We start from the raw sequence: 19894 nt of genomic DNA, 5'->3' as shown, positions 1-19894 counted from the left end.
AAAAGTAGAGCTTATACTGTGTAGTATCTCTCTCTATAGCTCTCTCTCCCTCTCTCTCTCTCTGTGTGTGTGTGTGTGTGTGTGTGTGTGTGTGTGTGTGTGTGTGTGTGTGTGTGTGTGTGTGTGTGTGTGTGTGTGTGTGTGTGTGTGTGTGTGTGTGTGTGTGTGTGTGTGTGTGTGTGTGTGTGTGTGTGTGAGAGAGAGAGAGATTCTGTTTGCATGAGAGCACATGACAACATTGCCTATGAATACATTATATTCATCTGACACTGACACTATAAATTCCTGTTTCCATGTGAAGTAGGCTATTCAGTTTAGTTGTAAATGCTGAATAGCCCACTCTGGTGTAAAAAGTTGTTCTGTGGAATGTATTATTACCTTCAGAATATTAATACTGAACAATACAACTGAACGCGTTCCAGTTAAGTTTACATTATTCAGAGCGTCACTAATGTAATGTTAGTATGCTACTGTTACTGTAGTGTAGTAGCATTTCACCTGTTCACTGATGCGTATGGAGCTCAGCTTAGCAGACTGGGTAGGGAGAAGTAGCACCGTCCCCCGGGGGGGTCACACTTTGTTCCTCCGCGGACATGCACGGTAAAGCTGACGATAGCGTGCGTAGCAGCTATTTACTCTGCCTACGTTAAGATAAAAAACTGATTAAGGAATAGAAAGCGACTTGATTTATAACCAAACGAGATGCATACGAAGAATGCACCGCGCCGTTCCACCCCCCCTCCCCTATGTGTGTGAATGGTGCGGTCTGCCGTTGCAGGTCTCGTCTGTTCTGTTCAGACAGACGGCTCCCGGCAGCGCTACGAACCAACACGGCTCCTCTGGTCTCTCGCTGCCCTTCTCACTGGGATGAATGAAGGCTTTCACAAGTCATTTCAAAATACCGAAGAATATTGGAGCGTTCCGAGGACTTCTTTGAGATGCGTGCGTGCTGCTTGCGTTGCGTCTGCGTGTGCATGTAAATGGCAGCCGAGCAGCAACAGCACCGGCGGCGGCAGTGACAACCTGAGCGCTCCATGACAGCCAAGTGATGCAGAGGAACGTGTGTGTGTAGCCTACCTACTACTGTGTGTGTAAACGCACGTTTCGTCCAGTGACGAGGAGAGAATAAGGAATTTTCCGAGGATATGAACATCGCATATGAATGAATGACCCGACGAAATCTGGATGACTTGACGTTGCAATTTCTTTGGAACGGTTATTGTGCAAGAATATTGCTGTCGTACGGTCGTCGTACCTTCATGATCAGGAGCAGCGGCGGCCTGGGATATCATCATCTCTCATTGACATTACCGTCAATCCTCGATTATAAATATTTACGTCACAGCGTTGGCTATGTCCCAAATGACATTGGCATTTGCAGCTCAACAATCATTTCAGATTATTTAGCTATAGGCTATATATAGCCTAATATAATTCTACAAATATATATTTTTCTTAAAATATAATAGAGGTTATTTGTTTAATCTTGACGTCTACCTCAAGAGATTATACTATTATCTTATCTATATCTATTGTCTTATTTTCAAACCAAATCTTATTTGCAGCATCTAGGCTGGTATTCCCAATATAGGCTAATTTATTTGAGGCATGGAGTCTTTGTTATGGCCAAAGTGCACATTGCTTCCATTATACCTTTCATGAATAATCAATGCTACTTGAGCTTTACGCCCCCTTCCAATGACATAATAACCACGATGAGGACTCCGTTGACTATGGGGTCGCTGGACAAATCAGTGCGTTGAAGTCCTAACGCCATTCAGCACCAGAAACTCTCTCATCACCGGCGAAGCCTCCCCCTCCTCTGCATGTGGAATGCTCGACCTCAAGATGAAGGAGGCTTGCCGTATCTGCGCGCGGGAACTCTGCGGGAACCAGCGGCGGTGGATCTTCCACCCGGCCTCCAAGCTCAACCTGCAGGTGCTGCTGTCCCACGCCTTGGGCCGTGAGCTGACCCGGGATGGCCGGGGAGAGTTCGCCTGCTCCAAGTGCGCCTTCATGCTGGACCGCATGTACCGCTTCGACACGGTCATCGCTCGCGTGGAGGCCCTGTCCATCGAGCGGCTCCAGCGGCTGCTGCAGGAGAAGCACCGGCTGCGGCAGTGCATCGGCGTGCTCTACCGGAAGACCAACGGCGAGGAGGAGGAGGATGGGGGCACCCTGACCGCTGCGGGGCCGGGGGGCGGTATGGTGGACATGTCCGGGCTTACCCACGCAAAGTACTGCGCCCTGCTGCAGGAGGATCTGGTCTACTCCCTATACGAGGCCTGGGCTGACGACGACCTCGACTGTCACCACCACCACTCCCAGTGTCCCAATGCCGCTTCGGGGTCCGAGGTCACCGGTGTGACGTCGCATCGCTGCGCGGCCAGCACCCCCAGGAGGTGTCGGGGCTGTGCCTACTGGCGGGTGGCAGACTCTGACTACGAGGCGGTGTGCAAGGTGCCCAGGAAGCTGGCTCGGAGCACGTCCTGCGGCCCGTCCACTCGCTACTCCGCCAGCGTCGTGAGTGGGAGCGTGGCCGGTGGCGGCGGGAGGAGACGGGATGAGGACGACACAGAGGAGGACGCCCCGTCGTCTCTCACCCTGGTGCCCGGCTCGCGGGATCCGTCCCGCCGGGCGTCGGACAGTGACCGCACGCTGGCCGGCCGCGCCAGCTCCAGCCCGTCCGTGGAGTCCCTCGAGACTGCGGGGGAATGCGCTGCCCAGCGGCCCTCGGCTTCTGCGAGGGGGGCACTGTGTTTCCTCGCCGATCCCCTGGACGATCAGATGTCTGACTCCCTCTCGGAGGAGCACGTGGGGTCCGCCATGCTCCCTTCGTCCACGTCCCACCTGTCGTTGGCCCTCGGCCTGCTCCAGACCTGCGGTCTCCATCGGCCGCTCCGAAGCCCCAAGGGCAGCAAGCTTCCGGTTCTGGTGCGTCAGGAAGACAGTGCTACTGCCGGAAACGGAAGCGTCCGGCTGGCGTTCCCCGATCCCGTCCTGGGGATGTCCTTCGGCGGTCCAGACGGAGAGAGGGGTGTCCACATCCCCATGTCCCAGCTGGACGCCCCTCTTATCAGGCTGGACGCGGAGATGGAGAGACATCTGGACCTGGCCGAGATGGCGGAGCTGTGGGAGGATTTGTATAAAGAGTACCCACCTCCCCGCCCTCACCAGGTACACAGTGAAATCCTTAGGGTTCATTTAACCATTTGTAACTCTGAGGGGCCTTTTCCACTGACAAAGAACTGGTTCAGGTTCTTTCTCCCGCCTATGGGATGGCAACTTTCTTTGTTGGTTCTTTCGAATGGGCCACAAACCAACTTTTACGGATCGGAACCAACTCGGTTCTTGGTGGAAAAGCTAACCTCTGGTTCATCCCATAGGCGGGAGAAGAACCCGAACCGGTTCTTTGCCGGTGGAAAAGGCCCATGAGAGGGTAGACATGTAAACAGATTGTTTACATGTGTAGTGTACATTTCTCAGAGTTAGACGTGACTCAGGGAAATAAGTAACAAATGGATAAACGAACACTTGGGGTTGTACTGTGTATACAACATTAGAGAGTGGTCCCTATGCTTTGAACGTCTCTGCAGAGCTGCAAACCATGCAGGCATAAGGAGCTCTACTGCCGGTGCACATGCTAGATAACTGTTACTTCCTTCCACTTTCTTGGTTAATTAGTTGCATAATCTAACCGTCAATCACACAAATCCTGCCTATAGCCTTTCCACCGAAAGCCGTTCCTCAGAGGATGTGTGCTACAGTACACCTACTTTAGACTGTGTACATGTGTGTGTGCATTGCAGCTTAATTGCCTTTGTAAGTGAGTATTACATTAGCGCTCAGGTCAGGTCTGGGTAAGCTGTGACACACGTCATCGTGGCCTTATATCCTGAAGTCTGTGCGTGCGTGTGTGTGTGTGTGTGATCCATAATATTTATGATTGTCAACTTAGAGGAAATCAGATATGCATATAGAGCACTATAGCTCTAAAGTTACCGCCTATACTCTTTTATGATTTAAAATAATATGCACTATATGCTATTTAAAATTGAGGTCAGCTATCTGAATACAGTACAGTATTTCTTACTTGAATAACTGAACTGGAGGCATTGAACCAGCGGCCTCATACAATGACATGAATTACAGCAGCTAGATGAGGCCTCAAGGCATGACCAGAATCATATGACAGATTCTTTTATAGGCTCTGTTTCTGTTTTCATGAGAAGCACTTTCATCCTTTCATGGATCAGGATTTGTGTTTTGGCGGTATCATTCAAAGATATCAGTGTAAGAATAGGCATTTGACATCCTCCCTTCCTAAATTAATAACCATCATATAATTTGGTGAGTTTATAATGAACAGAGATAGATAGCACCCATGCCATCGCCACTTAATATAAAGGGGTATTTCATTTTGAAACACTTGATTCTAATGCCTACTCAGGCTTCTGTGTGCCCCCGGCTCAGACGGCTTGATTCATTGAGACATATGCCCATTCAACTTCAAACTCCATGTTAACCATGACCAAGACTGTCTGGGGTGCACACAAAAGTATTGAGTAGATGTGAAAATAAACCAGTGTTTTAATGTGAAATACCCCTTTAAGCCTTATTTTATAGTATACTTGGTCACTACAGTATATGCCTGTGTTGTGCTTAATTAATTAGCCAAGCTTGTAGATCTGCTATTTTGTGAGCTTTTGTAAGCTTGTAGATATGATATTTTCAATGAATTGAATACCCAAAACAGGGAAATGAGGTTGAAAGTGGGAAACTTTGGAAAGGTACAAAAGGCCCAACGTGGCCCAATGTTATTGCGGATAACTTTCACCAATGTGCGCTAGCAAGCTCTAAATATACAGAAGACATGGGTATTTTTGGTAACACTATATAAAAATATCTCAAATCAGAACAAGCTGGCATTTAGGTTCAACATCAGCAAGGTTTCCCAAGTGTGTGTGTGTGTGTGTGCGTGCGTGCGTGCGTGCGTGTGTGCTTATGTGAGAGAGGTGGGGAGAGAGAGTGATCGTGGAGCCAGGGCTGTTGACTTAAGTAGGTTAGATGTGGTGAGATGTGAAGATGCACAGTGACTCCACAACTGACCTATTTTCACGAAGAGCCCCAGAGGCAAAGAGACCCACGCAATGTCAGACCATCTCACTGTCATCAAAGTGGTTGGCTAGTAGTAGTACAGTAATACTCTTTTGCTACACTATTATTCTGATGTTAAATATGTAATGCATGTACATGAAGTGGCGGGAATATTTTGACAAACTATAACAACATGGTCGGCTCGCAAATAGTAGGAAGGGTTGATCAATATGGATCATGATTCTGTTAATCTCTCAAGACAGATTCTGTTAACACAGCAGAATCTGTCAGCGCTACTGCCTTGTATTGTTTTCTCTTTCAATTTTATTTATAGATTTCTTCACATAAGTACACATTTCAGCAGTGTACAAAACAGTATTAATGAATATTCGCAACAAACAAAAGGCCTGACAAGAAACAAAACAAAACAGAACAGAAAACAGAACAGCAGGGACAAAAACAAATGTTCTCTTTTTTCTTCCAAATCGTTTCCCAGATTCCATTTCTCCTATTGCTTTTCAAAAACATTATTTAGTCTACAGTACGTTTTCTAAGCTGTAAAATACCATGTTGGATATGTCAAAAACCAATCACTCTCTGAATCGATATGATTCCGGGTTTGTAGTTACGTCCATAAAATGATATTTTCTTCATAGCAGTCTGTTTACAAGAAATAACAAGAGTGCTGAATACCATGATTGACCAGTTGAGCATTCAACTAAAAAGAAAGAAAATAAGTTTACAGCTCTTCCCATTTTAAATGGGATCTGCAGTATTTGGTACCTTGCTGTGCGCATGGTCCATACTGTACCTCCTTATTGTATTACTACTGAAGTTGTGAAAGATGAACTAGAATTGGGAGTACTGGGGTGCAGAAGCATTTAGGCACTGGTTATGTAAAAGATAGTAATGGTCTGGAGCACTTTGAACACACACACACTGCGCGGTCTTTAGAGACTTGTCGTCCAAGTGCAGCTTTTAGCAAAGTGCACGCATGGATGAGCGTTGAATCTGAATTTCTAAATGTTGTAAACATGCTACACAATCGTCGTGATTTCTGAGTCTAGTTATTTTTGGAGCTGTGTGCAGCTCCCTATACGTGGCTGTGTGGGTCTGTCTGTGTGTGTGTCTGTCTGTGTGTCTGTGTGTGTGTATGTAGCCTGAACTTCCTAAACTTCGGCACGCCACTAGTCCCACAGTTTTGCCACCACACACTCGCGCCATATGTCAAATCGACCGACTTACTCGGGAATCGTGTGCTATTACTTTTCTAAGAGAAAAGTTGTATCGTTTAATTGATATTAATTTATTAGTGAATTAATTTTCCCCATTGACTTATAATGGGAATCGCAAAAACTCACATTCAATTATTTGTCTCTCGCAAACCATAGGGGCTAGAGTTTCAAGACTTGGAGAGGAGGTTCATAATGATTTCAAGGATTAAATAAAAAATAATTGTGTCATTTGGCCGCATGGTGGCGCCATAACACCCCACTTTACGTTTTGGCCTGTAACTCTTGAACCGTAGGTCAGAAAATTAAAAAAAAAAATTCCCTGGATTCCTTGGGTCATGACGCATCTCCCCATATAGGCCACACCCATTTGCGCCATGATAGATTTTCCGCCATCTTGAATTTTCTCCAAAACACACTTTTTGCTCCTTTTCCTACATATTTTCTTCTAATGTCACAAAAATCGGTACACATGATCCACACACACACACACACACACACACACACACACACACACACACACACACACACACACACACACACACACACACACACACACACACACACACACACACAGCTCCACTTCACACAGGTGTGATTTTTTTCTTTTGTCAACTTCAACCACATGCATACAGTTGGATATAAAAACTAAAAAACTGTCAATCAGTCATTTCTCTTGCTCTATTCTCAGTTGAAAATAAGTCTCAATAATAGAATACTTTGTTGGCCACAGTTGAAAGCATCAGTACACCAATTAAAAGTGCCAAAATTGATTAATCACAAAACAAATCAACGCTTATTTCCATTGTGATCTCATTTGGCCAAAGTGTGAACAAACCTTCTGTTTGTGTGTGTTTGTGTTCCAGAGTCTGGTGGAGGAGCAGCAGAGCCAGCTGAACCAGTATGAGTGTGCAGCGGGGCAGTGTGTCAGCGAGCTGCAGAAGGCTCAGCTTCAGGTCCAATCCCTGCAGGCCAAGATCCATGAGAGCGAGGCCAACAATACGGTATGTTGACTTATACTCTGTGCCTGCCAAAAATAACTCTCCCCAAACTTAACAACACACCGCATCAGAAGAGGGGGAAGACGATCTCTTGTCAGGTTGGTCAGAATGCCTGTTCAGTGTTGTGGCGGGGAATTTATCTATCTGGGGTGGCACCTGTCACCAATACCAACCAGTTGGGGTCTGCAAGCACAAGGCAAGGGGACTACAGTGAACAGGGGAAATTGTCATAGACTGATGACCGTGTGTCTGTCTCCTGCCTACAGAAGCTGCAGGAGAAGTTGACTGAGATGGAATGTGAGCTGCGTTCCATCCGCCAGGATGCTCAGAACCAGGAGAGAACCATCCAGGATCTCACCGACTCCGTCAGCACCAAAGACAATGAGGTGTGTGTGTTTGTTTATGTATGTAGAAGCGCTATGTGCAACTAACTGCTTTGAAGACCGATAACATGATGGCTAACGATGCATATGTCCTTGGAACGCTTATGCTGTATCTTCTAGGCACGTGGGCATGTGTGCTAAAGCAGAGTTGTCAACTAAGTGTTAGTAGCGGGAGTATGTATGTGTTTGTTGATTGAGGAAGCAATTAGACTCACACGTCAGTCTCTAAACGCTTTGCTCAACTAGAGACTTAAGAGGACAGCTTTTTAGAACAGATCTCCTAGCTTTCCTTGTTAAAACTGGGTCGAAACAATTAGAGTGCGTAAAAGAAGAATGCGTTGCAGAACCAATTCAAGTCTTTAGGACGTTCGTTCAATTGTGGCGGTTGCATTATTGGTTTCACAAAACGGGGGGTTTGTTAGCAGCCGTTAGCAACTACCTTGCATTTAGAAGTCCCCAGGAAATCGCTAGATTGACAGCGAGCGGTAGAGATCTACTCTGATCGCCTGGCATCGTGAGACTAAGGGGACATTTTAACACAAGAACTCTTTGTCGTCGTATGAAATGATACCTACAGTGTCATTGGGCGGCTGTGGCTCAGGAAGTAGAGCAGGTCGTCCAATGATCCGTGGGTCGGTGGTTTGAATCCCGGCTCCTCCTGTCCACGTGTCGAGGTGTCCTTGGGCAAGACACTGAACCCCACATCGACCTGAATGAGTCGGTCGGTGTTGGCTTGCCACCATTGGTGTGTGACTGTGGGAAGTGAGGACACTGGTGTCGACTGTTCGCCGCTTCACTTTGTGAATGAATAGACCATTGTAAAGCGATTTGAGTTCGCAACTTGCTTAGAAAAGCGTTATAAAAATGCCATCCATTATTATTATGCAAGATTGCACAAAGTGTGGTGCGGTGTTCACACTTTTCAATGGAAGCCAGAGACATGAAGATACAAAAGATACAAAACGACCAAGTGTTGTTTCACCATTCCCAATCACCTTCTCTCTCCATGCAACTTCCTGGAGATTTTATTTTTCCTCCATCAGCCAGCTAGTTGCCTGTTCTTTTCAACCCAAACTTCATGTTCTCGCCCGTCTTACATCGTACGCTGTATGACATCGACGAGCATGCTGTTGCACAACACTTCAACCCTGACTCTAAGACAGACCTGCTGCGTTGCTTTGTAGTTTTTTTCCCCCAATATTTTGTAACCGTCAGTGTTAACGCAGCATGAACAACTCAGGTGTTCTTCTGCCTCCAGGCCCAGGAGCTGTATCAGCTGATCGAGGGCCAGAACGCCACGCTGTGCAAGCTGAGAGAGATGGCCCACCGCAATCAACTTACACAATCCCAGGCAAGACCCCACTGCTCTAATCAAGTTATTGTCTCTTTAACAGTGATGGAAGGAATACTCAATATTTTTACTAAAGTAAAAGTATCATTACCACAATCGGGAAATAGTAAAACTCCAGTATTTAAAATGTACTTTAGTGAGTACAAGTATTGGCATCAAAATGTACTTAAAAGTCCCAAAAGTAAACATACTCATTATACATACCGTCACATTTCACAAGTTCAATAATGTATACAAATATTTGAAGAATCTGAGCTAGTAGATCAGCTATTTTCAAATAGCCAAAGTGTATACAGTATAATCAAAATCTACAAAGTAGGCTAACTAGTAACTAAGGTTTTCAAATAATTACAGAGTAACACAGGTACAATATTTGCCTATGAGTACATAGTACCTAGTTACTTTACCACTGCTCTTTGGCTTTACACGAGATAATCCACAACCTTAAACGCTCGGCAATGCGCTCTGGTTTTCCACCTCCAGGCTCCTCCAGAGAGCGGCAGCGAGGTGGAGGTGCTGGCCCGCCTGCAGGGCGAGCTGGTGGGGGTGCAGAGCTCTCTGTTCTCCCTGGGCTTGGAGCTGGAGGCCAGCCAGAGGAGCCTGAGACAGAGCCAGAGGCAAGGGGACGACCTGGCCACCTTCAAGGACAGACTCCACTCTGACCTGCAGGGGGCACTGCAACACAGAGAGGTCACCGACAAACACAACCAGGCACGTGCACACATAAATATCAAAGGGCGCTTGAGCCCCTGCCCCTTTAACCGTCTGTAGAAAGTGCCGTCTCCAGACCTTGAATGCAGTTTTTATTATGGTGAAAGAGATGCAAATGCCCTCTTTCCATGCCATACCTGAAGGCAGCATTCAAGAGAATCGCCTTGTCCAAATTCTCCCGAACTTGAATGCAGCATCTTATGTTGAAAGAATCTCTCTCCATGTAGAAATCCATAACGTACGCCACATCTCCAGTATTGACTTGATTATGCTTAGTTCATTGTGGTATCAAGCAACGAAAATAGCCGAGGTCTGCTATTTTCGCTATTTTCACCAAAAGGCCCTTTTTAGAAATTTCAGCCCCTGCCTCTCTAACATTCTCTGTACGTCCCTGTGTGTTTGTGTGTGTGAGAGAATGTATGCGTGCATGCGTCCGTTATTTCCCCTCCCATGAAATGGACCCAAGTCATAAGAAGTGAAGTGACATTTTTCTTGTTGGTGCTGCAGGACCTGCGCAGTGCCCTCCAGAGGGTTCGCTCTGAACTGCAGGCTAAAGAGGCGGCTCTGAAGGAGAGAGATGCCGAGAGACATGCGGAGGCACAGGAGAGAGAGAGGAGCGACGCACAGCTCAAACGATCCCTGCGGGACAAGGAGCGACAGCTGCAGGTGGGGGGCGCACGCACGCACGCACGCACGCACACACGCACACACACACACAGTACTGTAGAAAGATGCCTACTTATTTCTTATTTCCCTAAGTCAAGTCTCTCGGAGACTCTGAGACTATACAAATGTAACCAAATGGTTTTGGTTACATTTATACACTCGCAGAGTTACACATGTATAAATTAACACTCGTTTTGACTGTGTAATAGTTCTAAAGCGTTGATGTCTTTCTGCAGGAATACTCGGAGATGCTGGAGTCTGCAGAGAGTGGTAAACCCAGAGACGCTCTGCTGGAGAAGCTGAGAGAGCGCATTAAAAGCAGAGACAAAGCTCTGGAGGTGAGACGCACGCACGCACACACACACACACACACACACACACACACACACACACACACACACACACACACACACACACACACACACACACACACACACACACACACACACACACACACACACACACACACACACACACCACTTGCTGTCAAGCTGCATCAGAGGGGTTGACACTAAGGTCTCAGAGGCACTTGGGTACAGGTCATGTTCTTCTTGCCTAAAGGTCATGCCCACTTGCCCAAAAAGTAAATCCTCCATTATAAAATGATAGGTAAAATCTGCGTCTGTAGATCAAGTTATTGTTAAATCCATTCGCTAACTGCAGAGTAGCAACAGTCACTTTGAAAAAACAGAATGAGTGAAACTGCGAGTTGAAAAAAGGGTAGCATTTTCTTTCATGAATAGCCAATAATATTTAATGAAGACGGAATGCACTTGCCCGTCTGGCAACCTAAAACTCCACTTGCCTGGCACTTTTTATTTACTTGCCACGGACACCGTTAGTGTCGACCCCTGGTACTGTATGTGCCTTAACCACTGCTGTTGTGTCCCCTCACGCCACAGCGCTCCATCGACGAGAAGTTCCGCTGTCTGGAGGACAAGGAGGCTGAGGTGAGGAGGCTCCAGCTGGCAATCAGGGAGAAGGAGAGAGACCTGGACAGACTGCGCTCCATCCTGTCCAACAACGAGGAGACGATCACGGTGAGAGCCTTACTTTGCAGGAACACAAACCTAAAGACGTCCTGGTATGCGTTTGTCATACCACAAATGTTTTTTGACATTTTTCAAACAATTGATTCGACTTTGTCTGTTGGAAACTAACACAGTAGCCTACCTGACTTTCAAAAGACACACTATTCATCAGGCGGCTTGATATATTCTTTGAGACATGCACACATGCAGGTATTTCGGGGCTTGGCCGTGTCTGCCATTGCTTCTCCGGGTGGCTTTCACCATTGGAATTGCATTACGGAACGTACACGTTGTTACATTTTATGGGTTTATTTTGTCATAGCGGAGCATATGGTGAAGTATTGCAAAGCAGGTAATCGCAACAACCTCTGATATAATGAAAAATGAAAACTGGGCCGCCAAATCTTCTAAACCGCAATTCTGACTTAATCATATTATTTGAGTTTTTTCCGGGCCTTCCCCTTTTCCCTCATACTAGGACATGATGTACATTATGTGTAGAAAGAAGAATATGAGTTAACGATTTCAGCTAGAAACACACAATGCTTCTGAGGACTTGTAGAACAGTGGTTCTCAAAGTGGACTCCAGGGACTCTGTGGGTTGCTTTAGGGGGGTCTAAATGGACAAATGGAACCAAATGAACCTGTTAGGGTTCATTTGGTTCCATTTTGTACACTGTCAGAGTTAAGGGGAAGACCTTGAAATTTGAAAGTTTGAGAAACACTGTCGTGGAGTGTACAAAATGTACAATGCGTGTCCAGAGTTCTACATAATAATGGTTATTTTCTGTATTCCTTTGGGTGTTTATGTTGCGTGCGTCCAGAGTCTGGATTCTCTGGTGCGCGGTAAAGAGCTGCAGCTGGAGCAGGCTGCGGAGGCCTACAGGAACCTGCAGTGGCTCAAGCAGCAGAGCGAGGAGAAGGAGAGGACGGTGCTGCGGGAGAGAGACGCCGTGGTCAGCCAGCTGCAGGCCGCCCTGCAGACACGCAGCCAGGAGGCACAGGTAAAAGAGAGACACAGCAAGCGTGTCAAGCAAAGCACATTTTGCATTAATAGGGAATCATTCAAATCATTTTAAATGAAGAATCAGTTTTGTTGTATACTAATATTGTTTAATACAACATATACAACAAACATAGGAGAATGATCAGCACTCATCTGCATGGCTAATAGCTCAAGGGGTACATGAGACAAAGAAAAGGGTCCAGAACCACTGAAGAAACAAACAGACAACATACAAAAAAAGAGACAAAAACAAAAAAAACATGTGTGGTATATGTTTTTGTTGTCACGGTTGTGCATTGTTTGCCGTTTTCTTTGACTTCTAAAGCTATGGAGAAACCAGACCTGAAACCAGACCTGCCACACCTGTGTGCTGACAAAATATCATTTTTTTTAACCCATTAACTCTTTTGCCGCCATTTAGGTTGTTTTAGAGTAAAGTAGCTTTAGCCTCGTAAACCAGTCTCTCTTAGGCTAAAGTAGCTTACCTTTGCGAATTTATAGAAAAATAGCCATACATTATTTCCTATCGCGGTCTTGTGTAAAATAAAGCTGCATCGCTGACGGAGCAGTGAAATAATCCACAACATTATGGGGGCCGCCATTACGGAGCGAGAGGCTCCTCCTCCCCCTCTGTTTGCATCAGTTTTCAGACATAGAAATAGAGAAAGTGATCCCGCCGCCATTAGTGTTTATGTGCGCTCCAGATTTGAGACTAACGTTACAGGAGCTGCTGCTATGCTACTGTACACACTCGCGCCACCCCTCATCTGCTTACAGTGCTCAGACAGGTAAAAGAACCAACGCTCGTTGTGGCGTGGCGGACGCGTCACTAGATTTTAACCACTTTAACCATTATTTTATGCTTTAACTATAAAAGAATAGCAGATATACAAGCTCACAGCGCGGTACTTTGAATATATATATTTTTTAAAGCAAAAATTTGTAACTCAAATATTTCTTTCTCAGGGTCCCTGGAACAAAGTATTTTGAGATGGGGGTCAAATACATATAATTCCAGGGTCCTTGACATGAAACACTTTGAGCATCACTGATATAGAAACACAGGTTTTTCAGAATACCATGTGTGTGTGCGTGCATGCAGGATGTGACTGCAGCACTCCTGGCCAGGGTCCAGGCCAGTCCCGCCGAGGTGGTGGAGGAGCTGAAGGCTCGCCTGGCCCTCAAGGAGAAGCTGTTCCAGGAGCTGCTGTCCGACCGCAGCCGCCATTCGGCCGAGCACCAAGCACAGGTCCAGGACCTGCTCAACACCATCGGTGCCAAGGACCAGTACCTGCAGGTAAAGACCAGTGGTGGAAAAAGTGTTCAAATGTTTTACTCGAACCCGAGAATTGTGCTTTAATCGATATAAAACAATCAAAAGTATGATCTCTGATTTTTGGTTGCTAAGTGCCCTAAAAAAAGAGCTTCCGGTTCCATTTGACGGACAGACATTTTCGTTTCCGGTCGGAAATGGAACGGGGTGCCTCTGTCAAATGGGACCGTTAGCTTACTGTGTAAACACTATTTTCAAATAGCTTTTGTATAAAATAGGGCTAAAGTGGATTAATGTATGTTTTATAATATCAATGTCATTTATATCTGCAAAGTGACTAGTAACTAAAGTTTTCAAATAATTGTAGTGGAGTAGAAGTACAATATTTTGATTGAGAAAGCGTATGTTTACAGTACATAGCCAAAGTAAAAGTGGAACGATCAAATCGATCAATCAAAACAAAATAATATATGTACAATATCTCTCTCTCTCTCCCTCTCCCCCCCCCCAAGGACTGCTCTGATAGGCTGGCCCAGGTGATTGACGAGCGGACGGGCCAACTGCAGGAGCTCCGCCGACAGCTGGCCTCTAAGGAGTGCGAGCTGAGCGACGCGAGGCGGGAGAAGGAGCAGGAGAGGGAGGCGGGCGGAGAGACGGAACTCCTGAGGAGTCGACTGAAGGAGAAGGAGGCCTTCATCAAGGTTCCCACTCACTCCCTCACTCACCACCTCCACCCATTTAGACCGGGATGCATTATTACGCATTATCACTCAAACCATTATTTCATGCTTTAACTATAAAAAAAATAGCAGAGTGCCGCGATGCGAGCATGTAGATCTGCTATTTTTGAAACATCTTGAACATTTGTGCAAGTCTTTGAATATCTTTGACCCGATTCTATAAAATCCTTCTAAGGTTTTTGAAAAATGCATGTTTCTATGTCAGTGGTTCTCACACTTTTTCATGCCAAGGTCCCCTAGAATTATATGTATTTGGCCGGCCGACTCCCATCTCCAAATATTATGTATCAGGGACACCACAGAAGCAAATATTTGAGTTACAAACGTTCGCTTTGAAAAAGATATATTCAGAAATGTGCACAAAATGTTCATGATTTTTCGAAAATAGCAGATCTACAAGCTCTTTTCCATAGCTAAAGTATAAAATAATTCCAGGTCTTCTCCTCTCTCCTCACACACGTGTGCGCGCACGGCACGTGCACCAACAACTCACTGTTATGTGTGTGTGCTCTCTTGTACAGGAGCTGGTGCAGGGCCAGGAGGAGGAGGAGTCCATGGAGTCCTCCTGCAGAGAGGGGGCGCCAGAGGTCCAGGCCCTGCAGGAGGAACTGTGCCTGGTGCTGAAGAAGGAGAGGGATGCTCAGGTATGGCAAATGTTTGATTAAAACAATTTGGTTTTCATTTAAAAAACAATATATATATATATATATATATATATATAATACAAAAATACCTATGTTATTAAACAGATTATTATGATTTTTGTCTCAGGAACTTGGTACAATGGTTAATGAGAAGTCTTACGTGTTTACTATTTGTGGCTGGATAGCTGCTACTGATTAATTTATTAATAATAGAAAATAAAAATAAAAACATTTTGGAACAAACTATCTCAAAAGGAATGAAGAATCCACACAAAATAGGAATATCAAATTAAATGCTATTAATATAAAATTCATATTCATAAATGGACATGAAAATCAGTATTTTGTCTTTGGACTCAACTCTAATCTGATCCACACATGGAAACATCTCAGTCCAAATGTCTATTCAGACTTCCAAATTAACAAAGTAGATGGAACGGCAGAAAAGGTGAAAGATGTGTTTCAAGTGGTCTTGCCATGGTTATGTAACGGCGAACATGAGATCACCCATTGTTTATATCTCACTCTACAGAAAGAGCTGTGCGCCGTACGTGAGACTCTGGCGCAGGTCCAGCAACAGGCCAAGCAGTCTGCCTCTGAAGACACCGAACACCAAGTAGGATGGAGCTTCGTTCTCCTCCATCTGCACAGCAATCTACTGACTGTTGATTTAGCTCTGAGAGAGTAAAACTAGGAGCTGTATGCCTCCGCCTACCAGTTGCACTTGACATTCATGTCTATGTAAAGAAAACTTAAAGTAATTTGATTTCCTGAGCTAATGCATTCACGATGTCGGAAAGGACAGACATACTGTATACACGTACGTACGTAGGTAGGCATGGAAGGACAGATTGATGGGCGGACAGGCAACTCCAAAACGTAATGACTCTGGCCACGGTACCCTTCTCTCAGAGTGAAATTACCACTCAGCTTTTTGCCGTGCAGAGGAGTGCCAGATTGGCTGACAGTTCAGATGTTCATCGCGGCTGCGATCTGCCATCTCACCCGTCCTGCTTGTTTCTGTGTCCTCACTTTAACCCAGTGTGTGCTAGAGCGGATCGTGTCCGAGTACCAGCAGCTGAACGACGCCCTGCGGGCGGAGAAGAGGCTGTACCAGAGCCTCAGCCACATTCACACCAGAGGAGACAGGTCAGTGACGCCTCGCCAAGCTCTTCAGATAACCACTTCTTCCGAGGTTGTCGTGTGGTAAATCCGGTCTACGGTTTGCACTTTGACTTAGGAGATTTTTATTTAAACACCATAAACTTCTACCCTTATTCATTTATGTATCTCTTTGTTTGTCGTATTAAACAATGCAACTAAACGTGAACAAAGGACAAAACAATTACAGTGTAATAATGTAAAGAATAATTGCGACACTGAAACGTGTGGTGATAATGATCCATTATTGTTTGGTTTGCTTAGTTTAAGCACATCTCTAACCGGTGCTAACCTTACCCCATACTCCCCTGGTTCTCCACCACCACGCAGCAGCTCAGAGAAGACCCAGGCCCTGCATACCGAACTAGACTCTGTTCAGGCGCTCCGTGGCCAGCTGGAGGAGGTCCTGGCCAGGACCCGTGACATGGCCGTAGCGCTGGAGAGGGCGGCCCAGCGGCGGCCCGATGATTTTGGAGGTGGGGATGGGCAGGGTCCGGCCTCCAGGGCTGTTTAAACTAACCTGCTGTCTGCGGACCGCACTACTGGCACTATTTATGTGAGAGGACAGGGGGTCTGTCCATGCTGAATGCCAGTTTTGTTTGCTTTTATACAAAGCAAAATGTTCAGTGTTAATGTATAGCCATCTGTTCCTCATGTCCCTGAGTCATGTCTGACTGAGAGTGTACAGGTGTTACGAAATGGATCCATAAGGGTCTTTCTTATGCACAGTAAAATCCTCATTTTAATCAATTCATTTGGTCTTTACGTGTTCAAATGTATACATTAACACTGGGGGTTTTATTGTGTGAGTGACGTGGATTTGGTCTCTCTCTCTCCAGGACGTATTACTGATCAGATGAGCTTTTTATTGAGCGTTGAGTTAAGAAAGGAAAAACTAAACAACATTTTATTAAAACAGAACTGACATTCAGCATTTAGGCAACTAAATGTCCGTATGGCACTAATAGCACTGCTCACGAGTGGAGCAGATGTCTGTTTCACAAGTATACTGTATGATGTGGCAACCTGCTAGCCAGAGATTAATTTATTAATATATTCTTCAGTGGAGTGTTTTGTGGACGTGTTTTTTATATTGTGACTGCCTGCGTATTGCTTTGCAGTGCGACTGTTCTGTATTGCCATTTCTTCTTTTTTTTTGTACTTTTATGTACCGTGTTCTCGCCATTGTGTCACTCTTCTGCCTTGGTGTCACAGTGACGTTTTGTGGTGTGGATGACCTCAAGCTCATTGCCTTATAGTGAAATGTCTCACCTTTCATCTTTTTTTATTTTATATACCATCTCTGTGTACACACATAACCCAGGCCCATGGAGAAAAAAAAGAAAGAAAAAAGATGGCCAATTAGAATGCTGCTAATCAATACAATTTGCGCTTTTATCCATATAGTTATATAACCTAAGCCTTTTCCTGCTTTGCACTACTTTCTAGTTGGTAGTTTGGTCTGAAAGACAATGCATGGACAATGAAGTGAACCATATGAGATACGGTGCAATATGCGTGCAGATTATAAATAAGTACTGTAACATCATGGTAGACGAGGCAGCTTTAGTGTGTGCTAGTGTAAAGCCTAATGTCACCACTGTCGGGCAGAAACGTCTTATCTCCATATTCTTTTCAAAATGATTGCCCTACACACAAAAGTATCAAAGGTAGCAGATCTGCAAGCTCATTTTGTCAATCTGCAACTTTTGCTATTTTTTTAATATTTGAATCCTGAAAAGTAGCAGTTTTTGACATAATTATGAGGTTTCCACCCGACAGACAATATACTCCGTTGTACAACGGTGTGAATCAAGAAGTTGAGCTCTTGAGGGCAAGTTACACCGTTGTGAAGCTTAAAGGAGTAGTTCACCACTTTTCAACCTGTCTTCATATAATAGGTCCTCACTAATGTTCATGATAAAATATCAAATTTTTTTCCTACTCAGTCCAAGTCTCCTAGGAGAGCTGTGGGAAGTTCAGAATCCATCGTCTTGTGACATCATCATTTTCAACAACAAAAAAATAATAATAATCAATATTTTTGAAAAAAATATTTAGATTTTTATTATCGCGAGAACAATGGCTTCCACTTTAAAATTGCAACTTTTCAGGAATAGAAAGCCTGCAGTTTCTATAAACTGGATTGGCAATCGATGATGTCACAAGGCGATGGGTTTCTGACCTGCCCACAGCCCTCCTCTGAGAGAGAAAAAAAAGCTATTTTTGAGTGAGGACCAATTATATGAACATAGGTTGAAAAGTGGTGGAGTGCCCCTTTAAGTGTGCCGAGGCATGTTGAAATCTAGTTCAGCTTTGTATCATGGTAAAGTCTTAATGGTTAGATGCTTTGCATTGGAGCCCTGCTACATGTGAACGATAGGAATAGCTTGTTCCCAAACAGCTATTTAGATTAGGTTAAGTTTACAGAACAGACATTTTCTTTTTTATTTGTGCCCTGATTTCTCCTTTAGCCTTGAAGATGGTCACCTCTTTGAAACATTCTTCTTTTTTTGTATTATAAATGCAACACAAATAAAAACGTGCTGGCTTTTTTTTTTGTCAAAGGCACTTTTGTTATGGATTTCTCTTTATTCTCATTAATTAGTGGGATAATATCCCTAACCGTTGTTCCTTATAATACCCCCGCCCTGTCTCTTCTTCCCAAAGACCAAACAGAAGTGGGTTTTAAACAGCCTTGATTTATATACTCTGTTGTGCGCTGGTTTCACACGCTGAAAATGGATCTATGTACAAGCTTGTAGACGCGCTAGTTTCGGACGTGCGACACCGCGTACGACAAAGTATAAATCAAGCCGTAATTAAGTTACACCTCATCAGAGCAGGAACAGCCATCTTGTCCCCAGCCCCGTCACAAGTCTCCTTCCCTCCCACCTTGTCCCAAAAGCCCACCTTTCATAGCCACCACCACCGCACCCACTTGAAATGTCATGAAATATGGTATTGGGAGACTTGTGCTGATTATTCAGCTTAACTAAATGTCAAGCCTATTTTATGCTCCGTAGTGCGACGGAGTAGCATGCCAACAAAAAGTAATTGTCAAGCTACCTTTCAAGCTACGGGGGGTGGGGGGCTGTAGCTGAGTCGGTAGAGAGACCGTCCGGGAATTGGAAGATCGCCGATTTGACCTTTTGCGACACCCGGTCTTAAATGTCGAAGACACCTAACCCCTAACAGCCATCTGCTGGGTGAAGCTGTAAAAGCAATTTCGCCTCGCCCAGGGACCAGAGAATACTACCGTCCTTCAAGTTAGACTATTAATTAAGCCTTAGTCTCCATCTCCACCTTCTCCATGATGGAGTCGGGTACCACCACCAGATTGGAATATGCAGTTATTACACTTCCAAAACGAGTGTTTCCCCTCATGTCCTTTCTACGTCATGCATGAGATTGTAGCATGGTGTTTTCCCCTGTTTGCATGGCTACGTTGACGTGATGTGTGGTTATCAATTCACGAATGCACACAAAGCACTGACCCATGTCAAAACACAGCCACGCCTCCTAATGTGGACTATTATGTTGACGCCATCGGTGTGAAAGGTTTGTACCAACAAAAGCACAATAAAGGGAAAAAACA

At 45.0% G+C, this 19894-nt stretch overlaps 1 protein-coding gene across 1 annotated transcript in view; it reads left to right on the top strand.

Moving 5' to 3' along the window:
• Positions 1 to 1833: 1833 nt before the first annotated feature.
• Positions 1834 to 19894, top strand: part of LOC308284824 (myomegalin-like) — a gene marked incomplete at both ends in the record, with an annotated part of 47740 nt that continues 29679 nt past the window's right edge. Inside the window, 15 exons of the mRNA XM_080725551.1 lie at positions 1834 to 3177; positions 7196 to 7333; positions 7597 to 7716; positions 8972 to 9064; positions 9548 to 9775; positions 10283 to 10441; positions 10678 to 10779; positions 11344 to 11481; positions 12297 to 12476; positions 13581 to 13775; positions 14264 to 14452; positions 15013 to 15135; positions 15668 to 15751; positions 16178 to 16284; positions 16627 to 16772. Of these exons, the coding sequence (XP_080581677.1) occupies positions 1834 to 3177; positions 7196 to 7333; positions 7597 to 7716; positions 8972 to 9064; positions 9548 to 9775; positions 10283 to 10441; positions 10678 to 10779; positions 11344 to 11481; positions 12297 to 12476; positions 13581 to 13775; positions 14264 to 14452; positions 15013 to 15135; positions 15668 to 15751; positions 16178 to 16284; positions 16627 to 16772 (3346 nt within the window). The remainder of the gene's footprint in view (positions 3178 to 7195; positions 7334 to 7596; positions 7717 to 8971; positions 9065 to 9547; positions 9776 to 10282; positions 10442 to 10677; positions 10780 to 11343; positions 11482 to 12296; positions 12477 to 13580; positions 13776 to 14263; positions 14453 to 15012; positions 15136 to 15667; positions 15752 to 16177; positions 16285 to 16626; positions 16773 to 19894) is intronic.

The sequence above is a fragment of the Nannobrachium achirus genome (assembly GCF_963921795.1).
Source record: "Nannobrachium achirus genome assembly, chromosome: 5".
NCBI classification, from domain to species: domain Eukaryota; kingdom Metazoa; phylum Chordata; class Actinopteri; order Myctophiformes; family Myctophidae; genus Nannobrachium; species Nannobrachium achirus.
This window is presented reverse-complemented; position numbering and strand designations above follow the sequence as displayed.